The following is an 18,389-nucleotide window of genomic DNA, read 5'->3' as shown; positions in this document are numbered from 1 at the left end:
TACATTGAACCTAATCTATCCAATACCCCAAACAAGAAAAATAGAGCCAGGAAAATAATTTGGTTCAACCTCCACCCCTTCAATATAATGGTTAAAACGAAACTAGGCAAAAAATTCTGTCAACTAATAAACAACCACTTTCCACCTAATCACACATTACACAAAATATTCAATAAAAACAAAAGTAAACTTAGCTACAGCTGCACTGATAACCTAGAACAAATAATCAAGAAACACAATAGAAAAATACTTAATAACGATCAGAACACAAATAACACCAGTAGAAATAATTGTAACTGCACCAACAAATCTCAATGCCCACTTAATCAATAATGCCTACAAACAGAAGTAGTCTATAAAGCCAGAATTGCACCTGAAGAAAACGCAAACGAGAAAAAATACTACATTGGCCTGGCAGGCACCTCCTTTAAAGATAGGTTTAGAGTATATAAATGCTCCTTTACACACCCCAACCACCCTAAAAAAAACTCACTAACCTCCCAATACCTAGATCTAATCCAAAATAACCTTACACCAACTATTACGTCGGAAATCCTTTAAAAATCTAACGTATGTAAATCTTTAGACTCCCCATGCCTCTTCTGCTTGAACGAAAAACTGTTTATATTCAGTTTTAAAGATAGATACAAATTACTAAATAAAAAACATGAAACAACCATAAATTGCCGGCAGTACAAATCCCACCTCCTTAGCAATTACTCACCTTTCTGAAACCTCCCCTAGACAACATACTCTTTAGAACCGCTGAATAATAATACACACAATACACCCATCTACCGCAGACATCAAACTACTGTAATATCAACACAACCAAACCCCCTTACTCAACTCTCCCCATATCATATATTACACTTCCCAATTACAAATTCATCTACCCATTAATCCTACTACCCCTAACCCACTTAGCAACTACGACTAAAACTCCCCACATTTATATGAATGTACATACGTGGCATACATGGATATCTGTACGTATGTGTATATATATGTACTTTTGTGTGTATGCCTGAAACACTACTATATTTAACACACCTACTTACTTATGTGCGTGCATATATCTTCACATGTATGTGTATGTGCGGGTATGATTGGACCTATGTATGTATCCCTGTCTGTGTTTATGTTTATTTCTCTATATATGCGGTCATGATTGTGTGTATTCATGGGTCATTTGTATGCATGAATATATATTTGTGTGTCTATGTCTCCGTATAAGTGTATCTGTATGCATGCATCTGCTGGCCCTTGTGACTATATGTACATGTGTATCTATGTATATGCGCATGATTGAACATATATATATATACAGATGTAGCTATGCCTGGATTTATATGCATATATGTGTCTGTATGCCTATACCCACAACACACTTCACACTGAAAATAAAGTTAAGCATAGCCACTGCCCAAGACAACATGTTAGGAGGCCCCCCTCTATGTATATGAACCTAATGATTTCTAAACCTTTATACCCTATTTAACCACCTCCCATTTTTTTCTTTCATAGAAACTATAAAATAATCCCCATCCAATAAGCAAAGCAAATCAATGCAGCCCCCTAAAAATTAAATCAACAACATGCATTTCGAACATAACTTCAACATGTCCACCTAGCCTTACACTATCTACACCCGCTTATTTATTTATCCTTTATCTATTCATTCATTTATGTACCCTAACTTAACCTTACTTACTCAGCATAAATACATTCATCTTTGTGTATATATATATATGTCTGTATGTGTATGTATGTATGTATGTTTGTATTTTATGAATGTGTATACTTGTATATGCTTACATATATTATATAACCCCCTCAGTATTAACTAAAATAACTTAACTAAAGTAAACGATGTACTCATTTATTTATATATTATTATTGTTATTATTTATTTAACCTAACTTTACTTTATTTACTAGGCATAGATGCATGCATGCCGGTATGCGTATGTATATATGCGCATGTGTGGATATGAATATATTTGTGTAATTGTGTATATATATATGTGCCTATATGGGTCTACATATTTATATTTTATAAATATATATTTTAAGTAAGTATGTATACGTGTGCATGAGCCCGTGCGTATGTATGTACTTGTATGTATGTGTCTGTATATGTGTATGTATGCATCTACTTCTTACTGGAGATCTGTACATCCACGCATATGTACTCGACTGGGTGTGTGTATGTTTATGTATGTGAGCATGTACTTATATCTGTATATATATGCGAGTATATATATATATGTGTACGAGAGTTGCGTGTATATGTGTATATGTCTGCATGTAGACCCATGTACATCTGCATAGGCATTGTTTTTATATGTATGTGCCTATGTGTCTACACATTTGTCTGTAATATGTATGGATATGCATTATGCGCTCTTATTCGTGCGTCACCGTCTGTATTAACTCTTAACTGTTTAAAAACAAACCACTATGAAATGAACAACGTCCACGTAACTCTGTAACTGCCAAAAATGACAGTCGCAATAACCTCCTCCCCTCTCCCTTTCCATCTCCCTCCCTTTCCTCCCATCTATCTCTCTCCCTCTCTTTCTCTCTCTCTCACCTAATTAATATACCTTATCGAACAGAAAAAAAATAGTCAAAATTTTAAAATACAAAAAATTGAAACTCTTCCCCCTCCTCTCATTGCCCCCTCTCTTTTTTTCTTTTCTCCTTACCATCCTCTCATCCCTCCCCCTTCCTATATCCACATATCTCCACCCAAGCATACCTGAATCTGCTACCCCCACGCACAATACAACCTAATATACTTAAAACTTCAACACTGAAATATTGTCATTACCCGCCTTCCCCCTCTATTATCTCCTACCCCAAACCCCCTCTTCCCCCCGTATTCCTCCTAAAAACAATTCTTTCTTCCTAATACTAACCAACCATTTCTATAGGGTCTGAAAAGGCTGTTAGATCGTAAATACGGTCCAACGTCCGAAACATATGTAACCAAACAGATAAAGCGGTAATAAAAAAATAAAAGACATATTTGTTCTGCAATAGTATTGAGCACTCTCTTCAGGTTTTTACTAATTACCAGTTTTACCATATATATATATATATATATATATATATATATATATATATATGACTTAAAATGTCTAATTCGTTGCATTTTCTCGTTTCATATTTAGTTATGTACGACACAATATCTTAATAAATAAAAAATAAGGCATTGCTTATTGACTTGTGATATTTAAAAAATATGACTTGCCAACAGAATATGCTTGAGAAGTAAGAATCGCTGACTACAAACTAGATGGTTAAGAGTTCGATCACAGCTGTAGGAGCTTACTATAGAGCTGTGATAAGGCAGAATTGTATATATATCTCTCTCTTTCTCTCTCTCTCTCTCTCTCTCTCTCTCTCTATATATATATATATATATATATATATATATATATATATATATATATATACCAGCAAAGAAACCCGACGTTGCCCGAGATTTAACATGGATCAACGAATGTTTCACACGCCAATATTTTATTATCACTGAAGTCGATGAAACCTTCTGTTTTTAGATAAAATCAATCGATTGCTACACTGGGGTCAAGCTTAAAATTCCTCCTCTCACTGACATAGTCCACAACACACTGCATTGTAGAGTACCTACTGTTTATTTTATAAAACTATTTTTTATATATAATTGCTAAAATCAAAGATTAAAATCCCAAATACAAGTATGATACTTAAGTATAGTTCTAAACAGAATTATTCATTTTTGGACGCGCCCCTATCATATATAGAAACCTACTATTGATTTTACACGCCGGACATATTTGTTTGTATAGTAATAAAAATTCTCACATGCATTTGCGATGTTAGACTGTGTTAAATTGGTAACTTTAGAACTCGCAGACACACGGACAAATTTGCTTTTATATAAAAATATATATATATATATATATATATATATATATATATATATATATTGACTGTCATGTCTCTTGTGGGCTGCGACGTTGTTTGGCTATGAAATTTATTATATACTAGAATTTCATCCTGACGTTGCCCGGGTGTTTGGAGGTGTATGTTGAGCAAAATAAAAGTGGTAGTAAGAAGGCAGGCTCGAACTCGTACCATGAAGGAGGAAACGAACAGAATAAAAATATGTCGTCTTTGCTATTACGACCACCGCCAAATCGGAAGTGACGTGGGTTTAAATTAAGGCTACAAAATCGAAAGGAAAGGATGACTTTCAAAAATATCGGCGAAAAAAGCAACCCTCCTGTATAAAAGGGCGCAGTTGAAGGTGAATATATTAATGCTTTTAGCCAATTTTTCGATATTTGTCGTATGAAAGGTCGAACTTCAAAACAATATTGATCTTGGTACAATCCGTTGCCTCTGTCGAAAGTTTTAGGCAGACATGCAAACATACATACATACATGCATTTATATATTGGAAACTAAAAATCTTCGACCCAAACCGATTAAAAAGATTGCCTATCCTTATGTCAAATTTCAAATATTTAGACCAGAAATTGTCTGAGTAATTTGATAAAGACCACAGAGGTAATTTTTTTAAAAACTTTGACCCCTATTATGACCGCTTAACATTTATTGTTTTGGGCTCAAATCAAGTTATTAAGTTAGATCCATGTCCAAGGAACCTATATCTAAAATTTCAAGTGTTTATGCCCAAAGATTTCGGAGGAGTTTAGTAAAGTTCTCAAACGTCAAATCGTTGACCTTTGACCCCTTAACAGCCAAATTTCTGACCGGAAACGGATTACAAATATTTTTTCCAACTCTCGGTACCCTGTATATCACATTTCGAGTCTGTAGACTTAAAATTGACAGAGTTATTGTGTACACAGACACAATCACACAGACACACAGACAAACAGACACGTTCATTTTATATATATGTCAGTTTTTTAATGGTGAGTAAGAGATTAACCTAATAATAATAATATTAATAATAATAATAATAATAATAATAATAATAATAATAATAATAATAATAAATCTGCTGAAGAGGGAAGAGTTAGAAAAAATGTCGGCTTTTTTAATGGTGAGTAAGTTCCGTCTCTCCCTCAATAAAGATGGGGCGAACATAAATAAATAAATAAATTAATAAATAAATAAATAAATAATAATAGTAATAATAATAATAATAATAATAATAATAGAATAAATAATATAATATGATTATTTATACTATTATTATAACTATTATCATTATTATTATTATATTATTATTATCATTATTATTATTATTATTATTATTATTATTTTATAAATATTGTCTTTATTATAAATGCACAGAGAGTGACGTTCGAGTCAAAAGCACATACATTTAAGTACCTTCTCTGATATTATTCTCGGTCTGTGTATGAGAATTCATTCGGGACTGAGATAATTTTCCTTCAGGACCGAGACTATTTGTGTTCTCATTTAATTATTAACTTATATTAAGTTTATTGATTTTATCATTATTATTATTATTATTATTATTATTATTCATTTATTTATGTTTTTTCAGGATTGTTCATCCTGTTTATTAATCCACGCGCAAACACAGACAGTTTTAAATAATAATAATAATAATAATAATAATAATAATAATAATAATAATAATAATAATAATAATAGAATAACAATAACAAAGACTTTCGCTGGCGAGGACTATTATTGGCCGTAACCAGTTATACAAGCCTTTTGAAATGTGCATCTCTATTTTTCTCGTTATGTACTGAATATTTTTAATGAAACCTATATTAAATATGGTCCTTATTAAATTTAAAAGATTTTCGATTCTGAAAGAAGTTTTAAAAAATTAATCTAAAAAGGTTATTTTAAAGTTTTTTTAAAAAATTCAGATTTTCTTTTTATTTAGACCTGTAATTACAAAATAGTTGTTACATAAAATGAGTTGTAGTGTGAGGAGAAATACGTACAAATTGAAACAGCGGAAATATTCAGACTTGTAATAAATAAATAAATAAATACAAATTGGGGGTTGCTAAAATGAGTTGTGGTGTGAGGAGATTAACAAAATGAAATGAAATTTAAAACTCTCCTTCTCTCATACAGGGAGAGAGACACAGAGAGAGACAGAGCAAACAGGAAAACAACTGACAATGGTCAGCGAGAGTAATGAGATGAGGTAAACATGCTATTATACTTTAAAAGAAAGGTGGGGGCTAAACACACACACAATTGTGTAAGATAGAGAGTGGAGTTGGAGGGATTAAACAGATCGTATTACTAGCGCTGATATTACTTTATTGTAAACAAAGTTTTTTGTTTTGTTTTTTATTCCAGAACGAATTAAAAATTTTAAAAAATAAAACTATGAATATAAGACAAATGTTTTTACATATTTAGTTGGAGCTACGGTTATCAGAATAATTTTAAAGCAATCCAGCGTTATTTTTGGTCAAATTTTAACAATATAGTTGAAAAGCACATGTGCACTTCTATCCATTACATTAGTTTTTAACGGTGAACTAAACAGTGTTTTGTTTACAAAAAAAAATGTGAAATATGATTTTTTTTTTGCTTCACGTGTGGGAATGGTACCCCGCCTCATCCCAATATTTTTTAATCGAATGGACACTAATCTATCCTATTATATATATATATATATATATATATTTATATATATATATATATATATATAAAATGGGTTAAAAAATTCCAACGAAAGAAAGATGTATATTTAAATAAGGGGGTAGTCACAAACAATGTGCATTTTTTAACATTATTTATTATTCCGTGTCTTGGTTTTCATTGAGAATTATGTTTAGATCATTGTAATAATGTTTTTAAATCATTGAAATCGTTTTTATTGGGCTGCAGCTGTGATCACTCCTGTGTTGTGTTTCTCTCTCTCACTCTCTCTTGTGTTTTTTCTTTTCCCTTAGGGTAGGGTGTGTGTGTGTGGGTGTATGTGTGTGTGTGTGTGTGTGTGTGTGTGTGTGTGTGTGTGTGTGTGTGCAGTTCCTAGTGTGGGGAAGATCTTGTTCCTGTTGTGGGGAAGATCTTGTTCCACTGAACAATACCAACCCTACTTAACCTCGAAACCAACAACACTAGGAAACACCTAGAACCATAGTATAATATCTGTCCAAACACCTCGCTCCCTCCTCAGTCAGTGGAGAAGAAATCCCTCATGACTGACACAACTATCATCCCTTCTATCACCCCCCTCCCATACCTATACCCCTCCAATTGGCCCCTCCACTCTGGGGAACAAGATCTTCCCCACACTAGGAACAGATCCTGGGTCTGGCCATACCCACATGGGGAGACAAATGAATAGAAACATTAAAAAATCTCCTATACATATTTTTAAATACACCCCTCTATCTAAACAAGCATAATATAAAGAATACCCGAAAAGACTGAAACGAAAAATCAAAATACTAAAATCCAAGAATCCAAAAAATAAATATCAAAATAGAAATAGAATGAAAGCACCCCTACCCTTATTTCAGAAGAGCTGGTTCTCCCCCCTCCCCTCCTTACATATACACATTAGTAATGACCTTGGATCAGAGTCACCTTCCTAGGGAAGCAAATAACCTCATAATACTATAAAACAGTACACACATTCTCAAACCAATAAAAGAAAACACACACACACCCTACCCTAAAGGAAAAGAAAAAAAGACAAGCAGAAAGAGAGAGTGAGAGAAAGAAACACAACACAGGAGTGACCACAGCCGCAGCCCAATAAAATAGTAATAAAAACTGAACATTCCAATGAATAGTAGACACTTACACGCTTCCACCCTTTGGAAACACTTCAAATGAACTACGAAAATGCTATTTTTACATCTCCAACACGTTTGAAAATAATTTTTGACAGGGACGCTTCAAAGAACGTCTGAAACGCGGTAAAGACGATTTCAATGATTTAAAAACATTATTACAATGATCTAAACAGAATTCTCAATGAAAAACCAAGACACGGAATAATAAAATAATGTTAAAAACTGCACATTGTTGGTGACTACCCCCTTATTTAAATAAATATATATATATATATATATATATATATATATATATATATATTGATATAAATACAAAATCAATATTTCAATATTTGTATGAGGTGCTCAGTCTCTAGTTAAGTTCCTATTTACTTGCCTCGCCACGAGGACAGTTAGATACAAGGTCAGTTAATGTGAGGAAATCCAGTTCCCCCAAAAAGGTCAATCTGGATAGAAACAAACATAAAAATTGTCTCAGTCATTAAGGATTTCTCCTTCACTGACAGAAGACGGAAAAGGCGAAGTGTAGCCTCAGAATACTACACTGTGATCTTGGCCTGAAGTCAAGGTAAAGAAATAAAGAAACGTCTTAAACTGGAAAGTTTAACGGAATAATGTGTCACTCGGAAATGTAATTGAAAATAAAAACCAAATTTAGTAAAAAGGGTGTTGCAAAAATGAGTTATGGTGTCTTACACAGAGAGAGAGAGAGAGAGAGAGAGAGAGAGAGAGAGAGAGAGAGAGAGATGGAGAGTAGACAGGAAAACAGCTTCCAATAGTCGTATATAGACTTATTAGCGAGCGTAATGGGAGGAGGTAAAAGACAATAGACTCACTAACAGGTTATTATACTTTAAGAGAAAAGGGAGGTGAAAAACGCACACGCACACACACACAGACTAAGTCATAACAAACATAAACATTCGCATTGATAAACTATAACAACAATCTCGCCGGTTTTGTCTTTTACTTCGTAAAACAGTGATTATAAGTGATGGATCTTTTTTTAAAATTCAATTTCACTCAAAAGTAGACTTTAAAATAGAACAGAAAACGTTCAACAATCAACGTCGACTAACGAACATAATCAACAACAACAACACAAATTAAGTTATCTGCTGCTGTGGTCAATCTGCCATCCATTTTTTCAAGGGTTATTGATATATTGCTTCTTCAATTTGTTAACTTTTTCTTAGTGGTGGTGTGTGGTGATGACTTCTTGTTTTTTCTTTTTATGAAACCCTCCTAAAAACGAAACAATTGAAAGTTAAGTATTCAATTTTATTGTTGTAAAAATCAGTCATTTTGCTTTTACCAAAAAGTAAGGGAAGTTCTCCAATTATTTAATTTAAGGTGAATACTGGCAATAATGATGCGAGGAAAATTAATATTGACGATATTCATTTTCAAGAAAAACTTAAAAAGAAAAAGAAGGAAAAAACAGAAAATATTATCTGAAAAACAAAGAGAAAATAAAAGAAAAAAGTAATCAATTTTATCAAAATAACAAAAAATGATGTAAGTACAAAGACAAAATTATCAAAAAAATAAAATTAAAATACTCAGAAAACATACATTATATTATAATAAAAATATTATGAAAATAAAAAAGAAACATTCAGTATTATTTTAATAATTTGAACAAATGTCGTAATGGGAATAGATAATACAAACAGTTGAATTATTATAATTCATGTCATTATTTGTCAAAAAAGATTCTATTTTTTATAAACAAATTTTATTTAAAAAATTTGGTCTAAATAAAAATCAAAAAACGTTTATGGTTATTATATGCCAAAAATAATAATTTTGAAGAAATTGATCCAATCATATAAAACTTCATAAAAAAGAAACTGAATTGAATGATAGTCAAAAACAAGAGGCTAACAGAGTTACATTTAATGTAGTAAATAAAAACTACATAAAAGGAGTTGGTATGAAAAAGTTCATGATTAGTCAATTGAAAAATTGTTTTAAACATATCAACTCTATTGTACAAGAAGCTGATAAAATTGGCTTAATGAAAAAATATTCGAATATAGTTTTCCATTTTTTTCGACTGAGCATATTTTAACTGACAGAACTGCATGTCGGTATGTCCCATTGACTCAGTCGCAGAACCATAACTATAAATTCATGTATTGTAAAATTTAATGCATTGTAATCAGTCTCAAAGTGATAACGATCAAAGAGTTGGTTGCAATAGTATTGCGAATAAAATTGGCATTGTTAATAATATTAATGATTATGTAGAAAATGAAAAATCGAATGAGCATATATCATTGGCTAGAGTTTGTAGCATTAATGAAGCATGTCCAGACACAAATCAACAATTAATATATGTCAAACAAATCCACAGTATTTTGAATGTTTTTAATCCCTAGATGAAAATCTCTCAAATGAGAAAAATATTAGATAATTTTCAGAACTGCAAAAGAGTAAATTCTGATGGAATTTTTTGTGCTCGCCAGAAAGATTGCACTAACAATTTGGCCTTTTTAAGGCGAGTGGCATCTCATTCACAGTATTTAAGGACAATTCTTAGGAAAATGTATAGACTGATGTCAATTGGAGATTGGCTTAATAAATTTGACATTGCTATAATAAGTGGTGATTGGTTATTGTTTTCTATTTTGATCAATCAAAACAATTTGGATTCTAATATTTCTGAGAAATATGATTACTATTTTCTTGAAACCAAAGATGAGATGCATATTGAGTCATATGTCACAAATAAATATAACAAACTATTTACAACTTATGAAAAAGAAATTTATAATTTTAAATTAAACCATTATGACATTTGCAAAATGAGACATAAAGACTCTGAAGTGCCTGAGTGGAAAAAAATGGTTAATTGAAAAATTTGTGTCACAAGAAATATTAGAGATTATTCGATTGAACTATACTCTCCCTTAAAGTATTTGTAAATCTTGTCGATATAATCTAAAAAAATAAAGGAATACCTACTTTGGCATAAACTAATGGACTTGAAGTCACAGAAATCCCACCTGAAAGAGGTAATTTAAATTTTTATAAAAAGCTTTTCATTCAAAGATCCAAATGTTTCATGAACATTATAAAATTGACGCCATATAGTTTCAAAGGAGAATACAGTTTGTTGGTTCAGCTGTTCGAGGAATAGCTACTCATCTTCCGCTGCCAATGAAAAATACTATTAACCATGTCATGAAAACTTTGCCAGCAAATAAAAATGATATTATAGAAATCTTAGTCCATACATTGCCAAGCAAAATAAATGTAATTTGGCGGTCATTAGTTGATATTAATAAAGTATTAAAAGCACTAGAATGGCTGAAAGAAAATAATGTTTTGTATAGTGATATTACTACTAATAAAATGCTAATTTAGAGAATATGGTCACGTGTACTGGACAAAAGGACAATTTTAAAATGTATCATTTTTTAACTACAAATTGAGCTCATATTTGCTATGAGCATCATACGGTTCAAGATATGCAACCATTATTTCCACTTGAAAAAGACTTAATAATTTACAGACAAACAAGAATTGAGGGAAAATTGCTTACTGATAATGATCCACACTTGGAATTACTATGTTTTCCTAATTTGTATACCAAAGGCAAATTTGGAATGTTTTCAACTGAACGCACATATGGCAATGTGAAGCTATTTATGTTCAAAGGAATAGATTAAATCATTATGAAGCTAGATTTAGGAAATATATGCAGTGCCTAATGTTTTGTGCTGACAAAGCCGATAAAATAACCATTGACGCTGGCATTTATGCAGTTATGAAAACTACCAAAATGTCAAACATTACTTTTAGAGAATTTAAACACAAATTACAAAACAATGGCAAACAATTGGAAGGAAATTTGTCCATGATGATGTCTAATATGAGAGGATCCAAAGCATTTCGGTCTGGAAAATATAGTGATTTGCAAGCATTTGATGAGTGTCATGGTGTGTCAACATTTTTCTTGACACTTTCTGGTAATGAATATTTTCTAAAAGATTTAAATCAATTTTTAGAAAAGTTAAATGGCAAAAGTAAAACAATTGGACGAATAAATAATGATGATATTGTTGCAGTGAATGAACATTTTTATCATCGATTTCTGGCATTTATGAAAGTAGTTATACTTGATGACAATGGTCCACTGAGTGAAGTTAATCATTATTTTTGGCGTCTAGAGTACCAACACAGAGATGATCTACATGTACACATTAAATTATATTGTGAAAATGCGCCAGTTTTTAATAAAGATTCTTCATCAGATGTCCAGAAATTTATCTTCCATCTCAGAAACATCTTCCATCTCAATTTCAATCTCCAAATTTGTCATATTTGGTTACTAAATTGCAACGTCATACATGTACTGGATCTTGTTATCGCAGAAAATTTGTTAATAATAGATTTTACACCATTTGTAGATATGGATTTCCCAGAGGTGTTGGACAGTTCAAGTTTAACACTGTTAAGGAAAGTGTTCAATCATATAAACGTGGCAAAAAAGTACTAAAACTTTATAACTTGGAAAGAAGGCATGAAGCACAGTATATTAATGATTATAATCCTGTACTTTTGATGATGTGGAAATCTAATATTGATATACAGTACATCTCGGAAAGTTTAATGGTATTGAATCATTATATCACCAGCAATCAAACTAAATATGAAAATGGTGAGACTGAAGGTGTGTGGTCATTGGACCACTCTAAATCTCTTTATAGTAAATACGAAAATGTGGTCTTTCATTTCTAGCCAAAAGAGATTTAGGGGCTTATGAAGTAGCTGATAAGTTGTTGGGACACCATTTGTTTGGGACATCTTAGGCTGTCATGTGAGTTGGTCCAGACATCCCTCAATATAGAACCCGTTGATTTTTGCCACAAAAAGAATTAGATAATCTGTCTTCTGATTGTAAAGACTTGTACTATGGCAATATGGTTGAAAAATGGTACCCAAATAGACCTAATTCAATGGAAAACAAAAGTTTATATTACGTTGCTAGAAATTATGAGAGAATCAAATATTTAAAAATAAATGATCAAAGTGATGAAATGAAACTTAAAAATAACTTTGGTTATTTCTGTAAAGTTAAATAAAAATTTGTTAAAACTCCAAATGTGAAATTAACTTCAGAGACAAAAGAGCGATTTTTTCATAATCTATTGATGTTGTTCAAACCATGGCGTCTGGAAGGAATTGATTTGCTTGACGGTTGTAATTCTTATGCTGAATCATTTAAGAAAAATGCCTCTTCCATATCTGAAATGATGAATTATGTTATTGTTTTAAAAAGATGAATAAAGCAATTGAAAAGGCCAAAGTTTGGGAACAAGAAGCAAAAACATTCATTGAAAATAACCATGATGAAGATGGTGAAAATGATTCTGATGTTCAAATAAATGTGATTGGAAAAGATGAATTTGATGGTTAGGTGGGCAAGTTACTCAAGAAAGAGGATTGGAAAATGAGCAAAAACTAACCAAATTCAAAAGGCTATTTATGATGAAATTATTGCTAAAATTGAGCAAAGAAATTTCCGTTGGAATGAGGAAAAACCAATTCCAAGATGCAATAGAAATGACTGCCCACAAGTGCTGAAATTTATTAGTGGTCTACCGCTCCAGAAGATATCTCACTACTGATGCAATTCTCTATCTGTATAAAAGCCAAGTACGCCCAAGGATGGAGTACTGCTGCCACATCTGGGCAGCAGCTGCTAAAAACAGCCTATCCTGCCTTGACAGAGTACAAAATAGACTTAGTGGTTTAGTGGGGAACGCCCTTCTCTCTTCCCTGCAACCTCTCTCCCACAGAAGAGACGTTGCGAGCCTGTCTTTATTTTATCGTTATTTCCATGGCATGTGCTCGTCTAAGCTCCATTCCCTCGTCCCCCTCGCCAATCTTTCACGAGAAACACCCATCTGGCTGAAACTACTGTCAATAATTTTTCCCACTCTCTATCTGTGCCTAAATCCAAATGGAAATTCCATGAGCAAAGCTTCTTTCTTAGAACTGCACGCCAGTGGAACGTCTGCCGCTTGCCTGTTTCCCACCTGACTACAACTTGGACGTCTTCAAGTCCAATATAAACAAAATCCTGACAAACGGCCCCCTTAAGTAAGACACTCTATCAAAACCCCAATACTAATGATTACTACAATACTATCTCATTGATTACTGTACACGCAATAACCCTTATCCCTGAGTGGCCTTCGGGCCTTGATAAATGGTGACCCCCATGTAAAAAAAAAGATATTGGTGTGTCGGAACGAGGCAATCTACGATCTGGCTGGACTTTTCTTTCTTATTAACTACTAGCTTGTGTGTCCGGTGTTGCCCGGATGTTTGGAGATGTGTGTTGAGCAAAAAAGAAAAAGTAGTAGTAGGTAGGCAGGCTCGAACCCGTACCGCGAAAAAAGAAAAGAACGTGAAAAAAACTGATGTCTTTGCTGTTTCGCCAAACTGGAAGTAACGTAGGTTTAAATTAAGACTAGAAAATCGAGAAGAGGGGATGACTTTCGATAATATCTGTGAAAAAGCGACGACTTCCCATAGAAACCTGTCCTAATTGAGGGTGAGGAAATTAATGTTTTTAGACACTTTTTCAATATTTGTCGTCCGAAGGGTCGCGCTTCAAAATGATATGGATCTCGTAAAAATCCGTCGCATCTGGCGAAACTTTTATGCAGGCATAAAAGCATACGTACATTAAATAGACAGGTGAGGTTTTTATGATAGACTAGCCTGGGTGCCCGGCATTCACTGAGTGTTTAAAGATGTGCGATGAGCAAAAAAAAAAAAAAAAGTAGTAGGCAGGCAGGCAGGCAGGCTCGAACCCGTAGCGCAAAGGAGGAAAAGAACGTGAAAAAAAAATGCTGACGTATTCGCTATTGCGCCCATCCCCAAACCGAATAGGTTTAAATTAAGGCTAGACAATCGAAAAGCGGGGATGATTTTCGAAAATATCGATGAAAAAAGCGACTCCTCTCTGTAGAAAAGTGCCCAGTAAGGGTGAAGGAATTAATGTTTTTAGCCAATTTCAGGACATTTATCGCTCAAAAGCTTATGAAATGATAAATTTTAAGAAGAACGCCCGTGGAATAATTTATTTCCGTTAGCATACTTTTGATTTAAAGACGTTACGGTTTATAATTCGAAAGAAATTATATGTTAATGTTATTTGTATAATTGAATAATGCAAGGGGGATAATTTTTCATATTTTCTTTAATTAAAGGATGTAAGGGGGATAATTAGTCTAACTTTATTTATTACAGAATAATAATAATAAAAAAATGTAATCTATTTTTACTAATAAGTAATTTTTAATGATTTAATGTGGTAAACCACCTTAAATCATTAAAAATTACTTATTAGTAAAAATAGATTACATTTTTTTATTATTCTGTAATAATTATTTACTTATTAGTAAAAATAGATTACATTTTTTTTATTATTCTGTAATAAATTAAGTTAGACTAATTATCCCCCTTACATACTTTAATTAAAGAAAATATGACTAATTATCCCCCTTGCATTATTCAATTATACAAATAACATTAACATATAATTTCTTTCGAATTATAAACCGTGGCGTCTTTAAATCAAAAGTATGCTAACGGAAATAAATTATTCCACGGGCGTTCTTCTTAAAATTTATCATTTCATAAGCTGAAAAGCTATAGCAAACATCTATATGAGTACTTTAACCATAGTTCCTGATTTCAAAAGACGAAAAATTAAAAGGTAAATATTTGTATCTATATTTTTATTTTATGTATATATCTGTATACCTATGTATATGTATGTATGTGTCTATTTTTCATATATATGCATGTATATATTTGTGTATGTATGTATGTATAATATGGTACTTAAACCAAATTTATATTTTACTCTATTTATTTCTATCTCTAACCCATATTAATTTTCTTATCAAGTTTAAATCCATACCTTTATTTTAATTTTTTCCAGATACATCTGCCTTACTTTTAATGATAGGTTTATTTATGGTGTCTTTTACATTTAATAAAAACCCTTCACAATATTTGCTGACGAGGAAACCTTGTTTATTAAAAAACTATATGTAATAATTATTGTCCGTAACTTGATGTCTACCACAATAAAAACACTGTTTTCCGAAACGATCGTAAAAATAATTGATTTTGTTATTGTTCCTTCTTATGAAACAGATTTTTGATTTAATTATAATTTGATTTTAAATTATCAATCACATTACTAAATATTAAATTAGCTCTAGGATATTTTCCTATCGAGCTTATTATATATCTAAATTACAACGAGCATTTTTTCTTTCCTGTATTTTAATTAAACTAGTAATTTCACTATTACATTAAAATACACTCTGCTCTTTAGACTATTGTTCTAATCTCCTTTAAATTATATATATATATATATATATATATATATATATATGTGTGTGTGTGTGTGTGTGTGTTATTGATAAATAAATGAATGCCGACTGTATTAAATGAAAAGGTTTTACTCGTGGTTTGAAAAACTTGTGAAATATTGGCTTTTTCTTACGTGCTGATGAATCCCATGTTTGTGCAAGTTATAATTTGATAAACAAGTATATTATTCTATGCTAACACTAGGGGTTAGAACAATTGTACGAGACTACTGTGACCAATAAAAGCAGGGTTGCGGAGTCGGAGTCGGAGTCGGAGGGAGTCTGAGGTTTTAGCTGGAGTCGGAGTCGGAGTCGAAGTCGGATTTCTAAATGTACTAGGAGTCGGATTCGGTGTTGGAGTCGGAATTTTTTATCCGACTCCGACTCCTTAAGTCACCCCCCCCCCATTTTTTTAAAATGGTTTTCCTGTTTGGTTTTACCAGTTGTACAATTTAGCAGTTTTTATAATGTCTTCGTATTTTTTTAGATATATCATATTTTGTACTGTCCTGCAATGCTTCTACTTCATCTAGATATTTTGGTTTATCGAATCACTGCAAATCTTGTCTGGACAGGTTTTTTTCGCTTTGGTTGTGACGTCACACATGATCAATGAAAATTCTGTCTTTGAGTGAGATCACTGTGGATAACAATCAGATTGTAATCCGAAAGTTATCCAGTTCCTGAATGGTATCTGGCAATTTGATTAGTCTAGGATCGATCCGGAATTACAATCTTATCCAAAAAAAATGGGTATAAATCAATTTGTGTTGCCACCATGTGACAACATTGTATATGATTAACTAATCTAAACAAAAATAGCTGATTATCGCTGAAACAGTGCATCCCAGTGATTTTTCTTTTCCTTCATTTTCGGTAGTTTATCACATTTTCCGTTAATAGAAATATGCTAGATTTTTTTTGTTGTTTTTCTTACAAATAAGTTTTAACATTTAAACATTTCCGTTCTCTTATTCTTTATTCTGCATCATGTTCGCTGTTTTTTGTTTTGTTTGTTTTTCCGATTTAAAAAAAGTTATATTTAAACAGGGTTATTACGTTCGCATATTCTTTATTTTCCATTTTGTTTTGATTTACTCCCCCCACACCTCTAAACACCCGGGAAGCGCTGGGTACCCTCGCTAGTTAGACATAATTCTATGTTATTTATTAGTAAAAATTATTGCCTGAAAATTTTCTGACTTCAATAAATAGCTGATGTTTATAACCTCAGAGCAGTCAACATAAAAGATCAGAATTTAAATATTTTATTTTTTGTAGTTTAGGGTGTTGTCGTTTACAAAAACATAACAATGTTAGAAAATATCGGATTCAAAATTCTTTAATTTTGGACCACTTTCCTGGAATGAGCCAAATATACAACTTTCCCGAGTCTAGGCAAGTTGATTTAAAATCAACCTACCCTAATAGTGGTATGTGGAAAAATCTAAAAAACCCTACATATGTATTTATTTACGTTTTTATAGGTTTACATAAATTGATTACTGAAATAAAGCGAACAAATTTTACATTTTGAATCAAACATCTTTTTTTTGACAGATTTACAGAAATACATAATTTTGAAAATTAGTTACAAAACTTGATGCACCCACAAGATGGCTTCAAAACGTAAATCTGCCGTATTTGACCATTTTAACTTAACCAGTGATTTCAAGCATTATGTATGGCAGTGCATAACAACCCGAGACGATGAAGAAACAACTTGTGGTGTTGAAATTAGTGCTATCAAAGACCATGCTCCTACTCGTGCTTCTAACTTAAAAAGACATTTGGAGCGCTGCCATCCTAGCATCTGTAAACTTGTTCAACAGAAAGACAACGGCTCATCTAATACACCAACCACATCAAAATCTAAAACTTTGATTACTGAAAAGAACCCTACCACAGCATCTCTTACAAGTTTTTTTGTTAGTGATAAAGTGACAATCTCAATGACTCCAGCTGAATTCAAAAGGAACATCGTTAAGATTATTGTTCTCACCAGCATTCCCTTGAGATTCTTTTCTCGTCCTGAAGTGTTAGCACTGATTGGTGTTTGGCACGAAAATTTGGAGTGGCTCTAAACAGAGATTCCATAAAGAAATTAATAATTGGTGAATATGAGAGCCAAAAAGAACAGTTAAAGAGTAAACTAAGCAATAGGTGTGTATACTTGAAAATGGATGCATGCACACACCATCGTGTTAATT

At 32.1% G+C, this 18,389-nt stretch overlaps 1 protein-coding gene across 1 annotated transcript in view; it reads left to right on the top strand.

Annotated features, from left to right (window-relative positions):
• LOC145286507 (protein CFDP2-like) overlaps window positions 1-13,199 on the top strand; it is a 72,141-nt gene extending 58,942 nt beyond the window's left edge. Inside the window, exon 2 of the mRNA XM_080135407.1 lies at window positions 13,062-13,199. Coding sequence (XP_079991533.1) covers window positions 13,062-13,199 — 138 coding nt within the window. The remainder of the gene's footprint in view (window positions 1-13,061) is intronic.
• The last annotated feature ends 5,190 nt before the right edge of the window (window positions 13,200-18,389 follow it).

Source organism: Euprymna scolopes, chromosome 10, assembly GCF_053919585.1.
Source record: "Euprymna scolopes isolate OS-2025 chromosome 10, ASM5391958v1, whole genome shotgun sequence".
Taxonomy (NCBI): Eukaryota; Metazoa; Mollusca; class Cephalopoda; order Sepiida; family Sepiolidae; genus Euprymna; species Euprymna scolopes.
The sequence above is the reverse complement of the archived record's forward strand: the minus strand, read 5'-3'. Positions and strand labels throughout refer to the sequence as shown.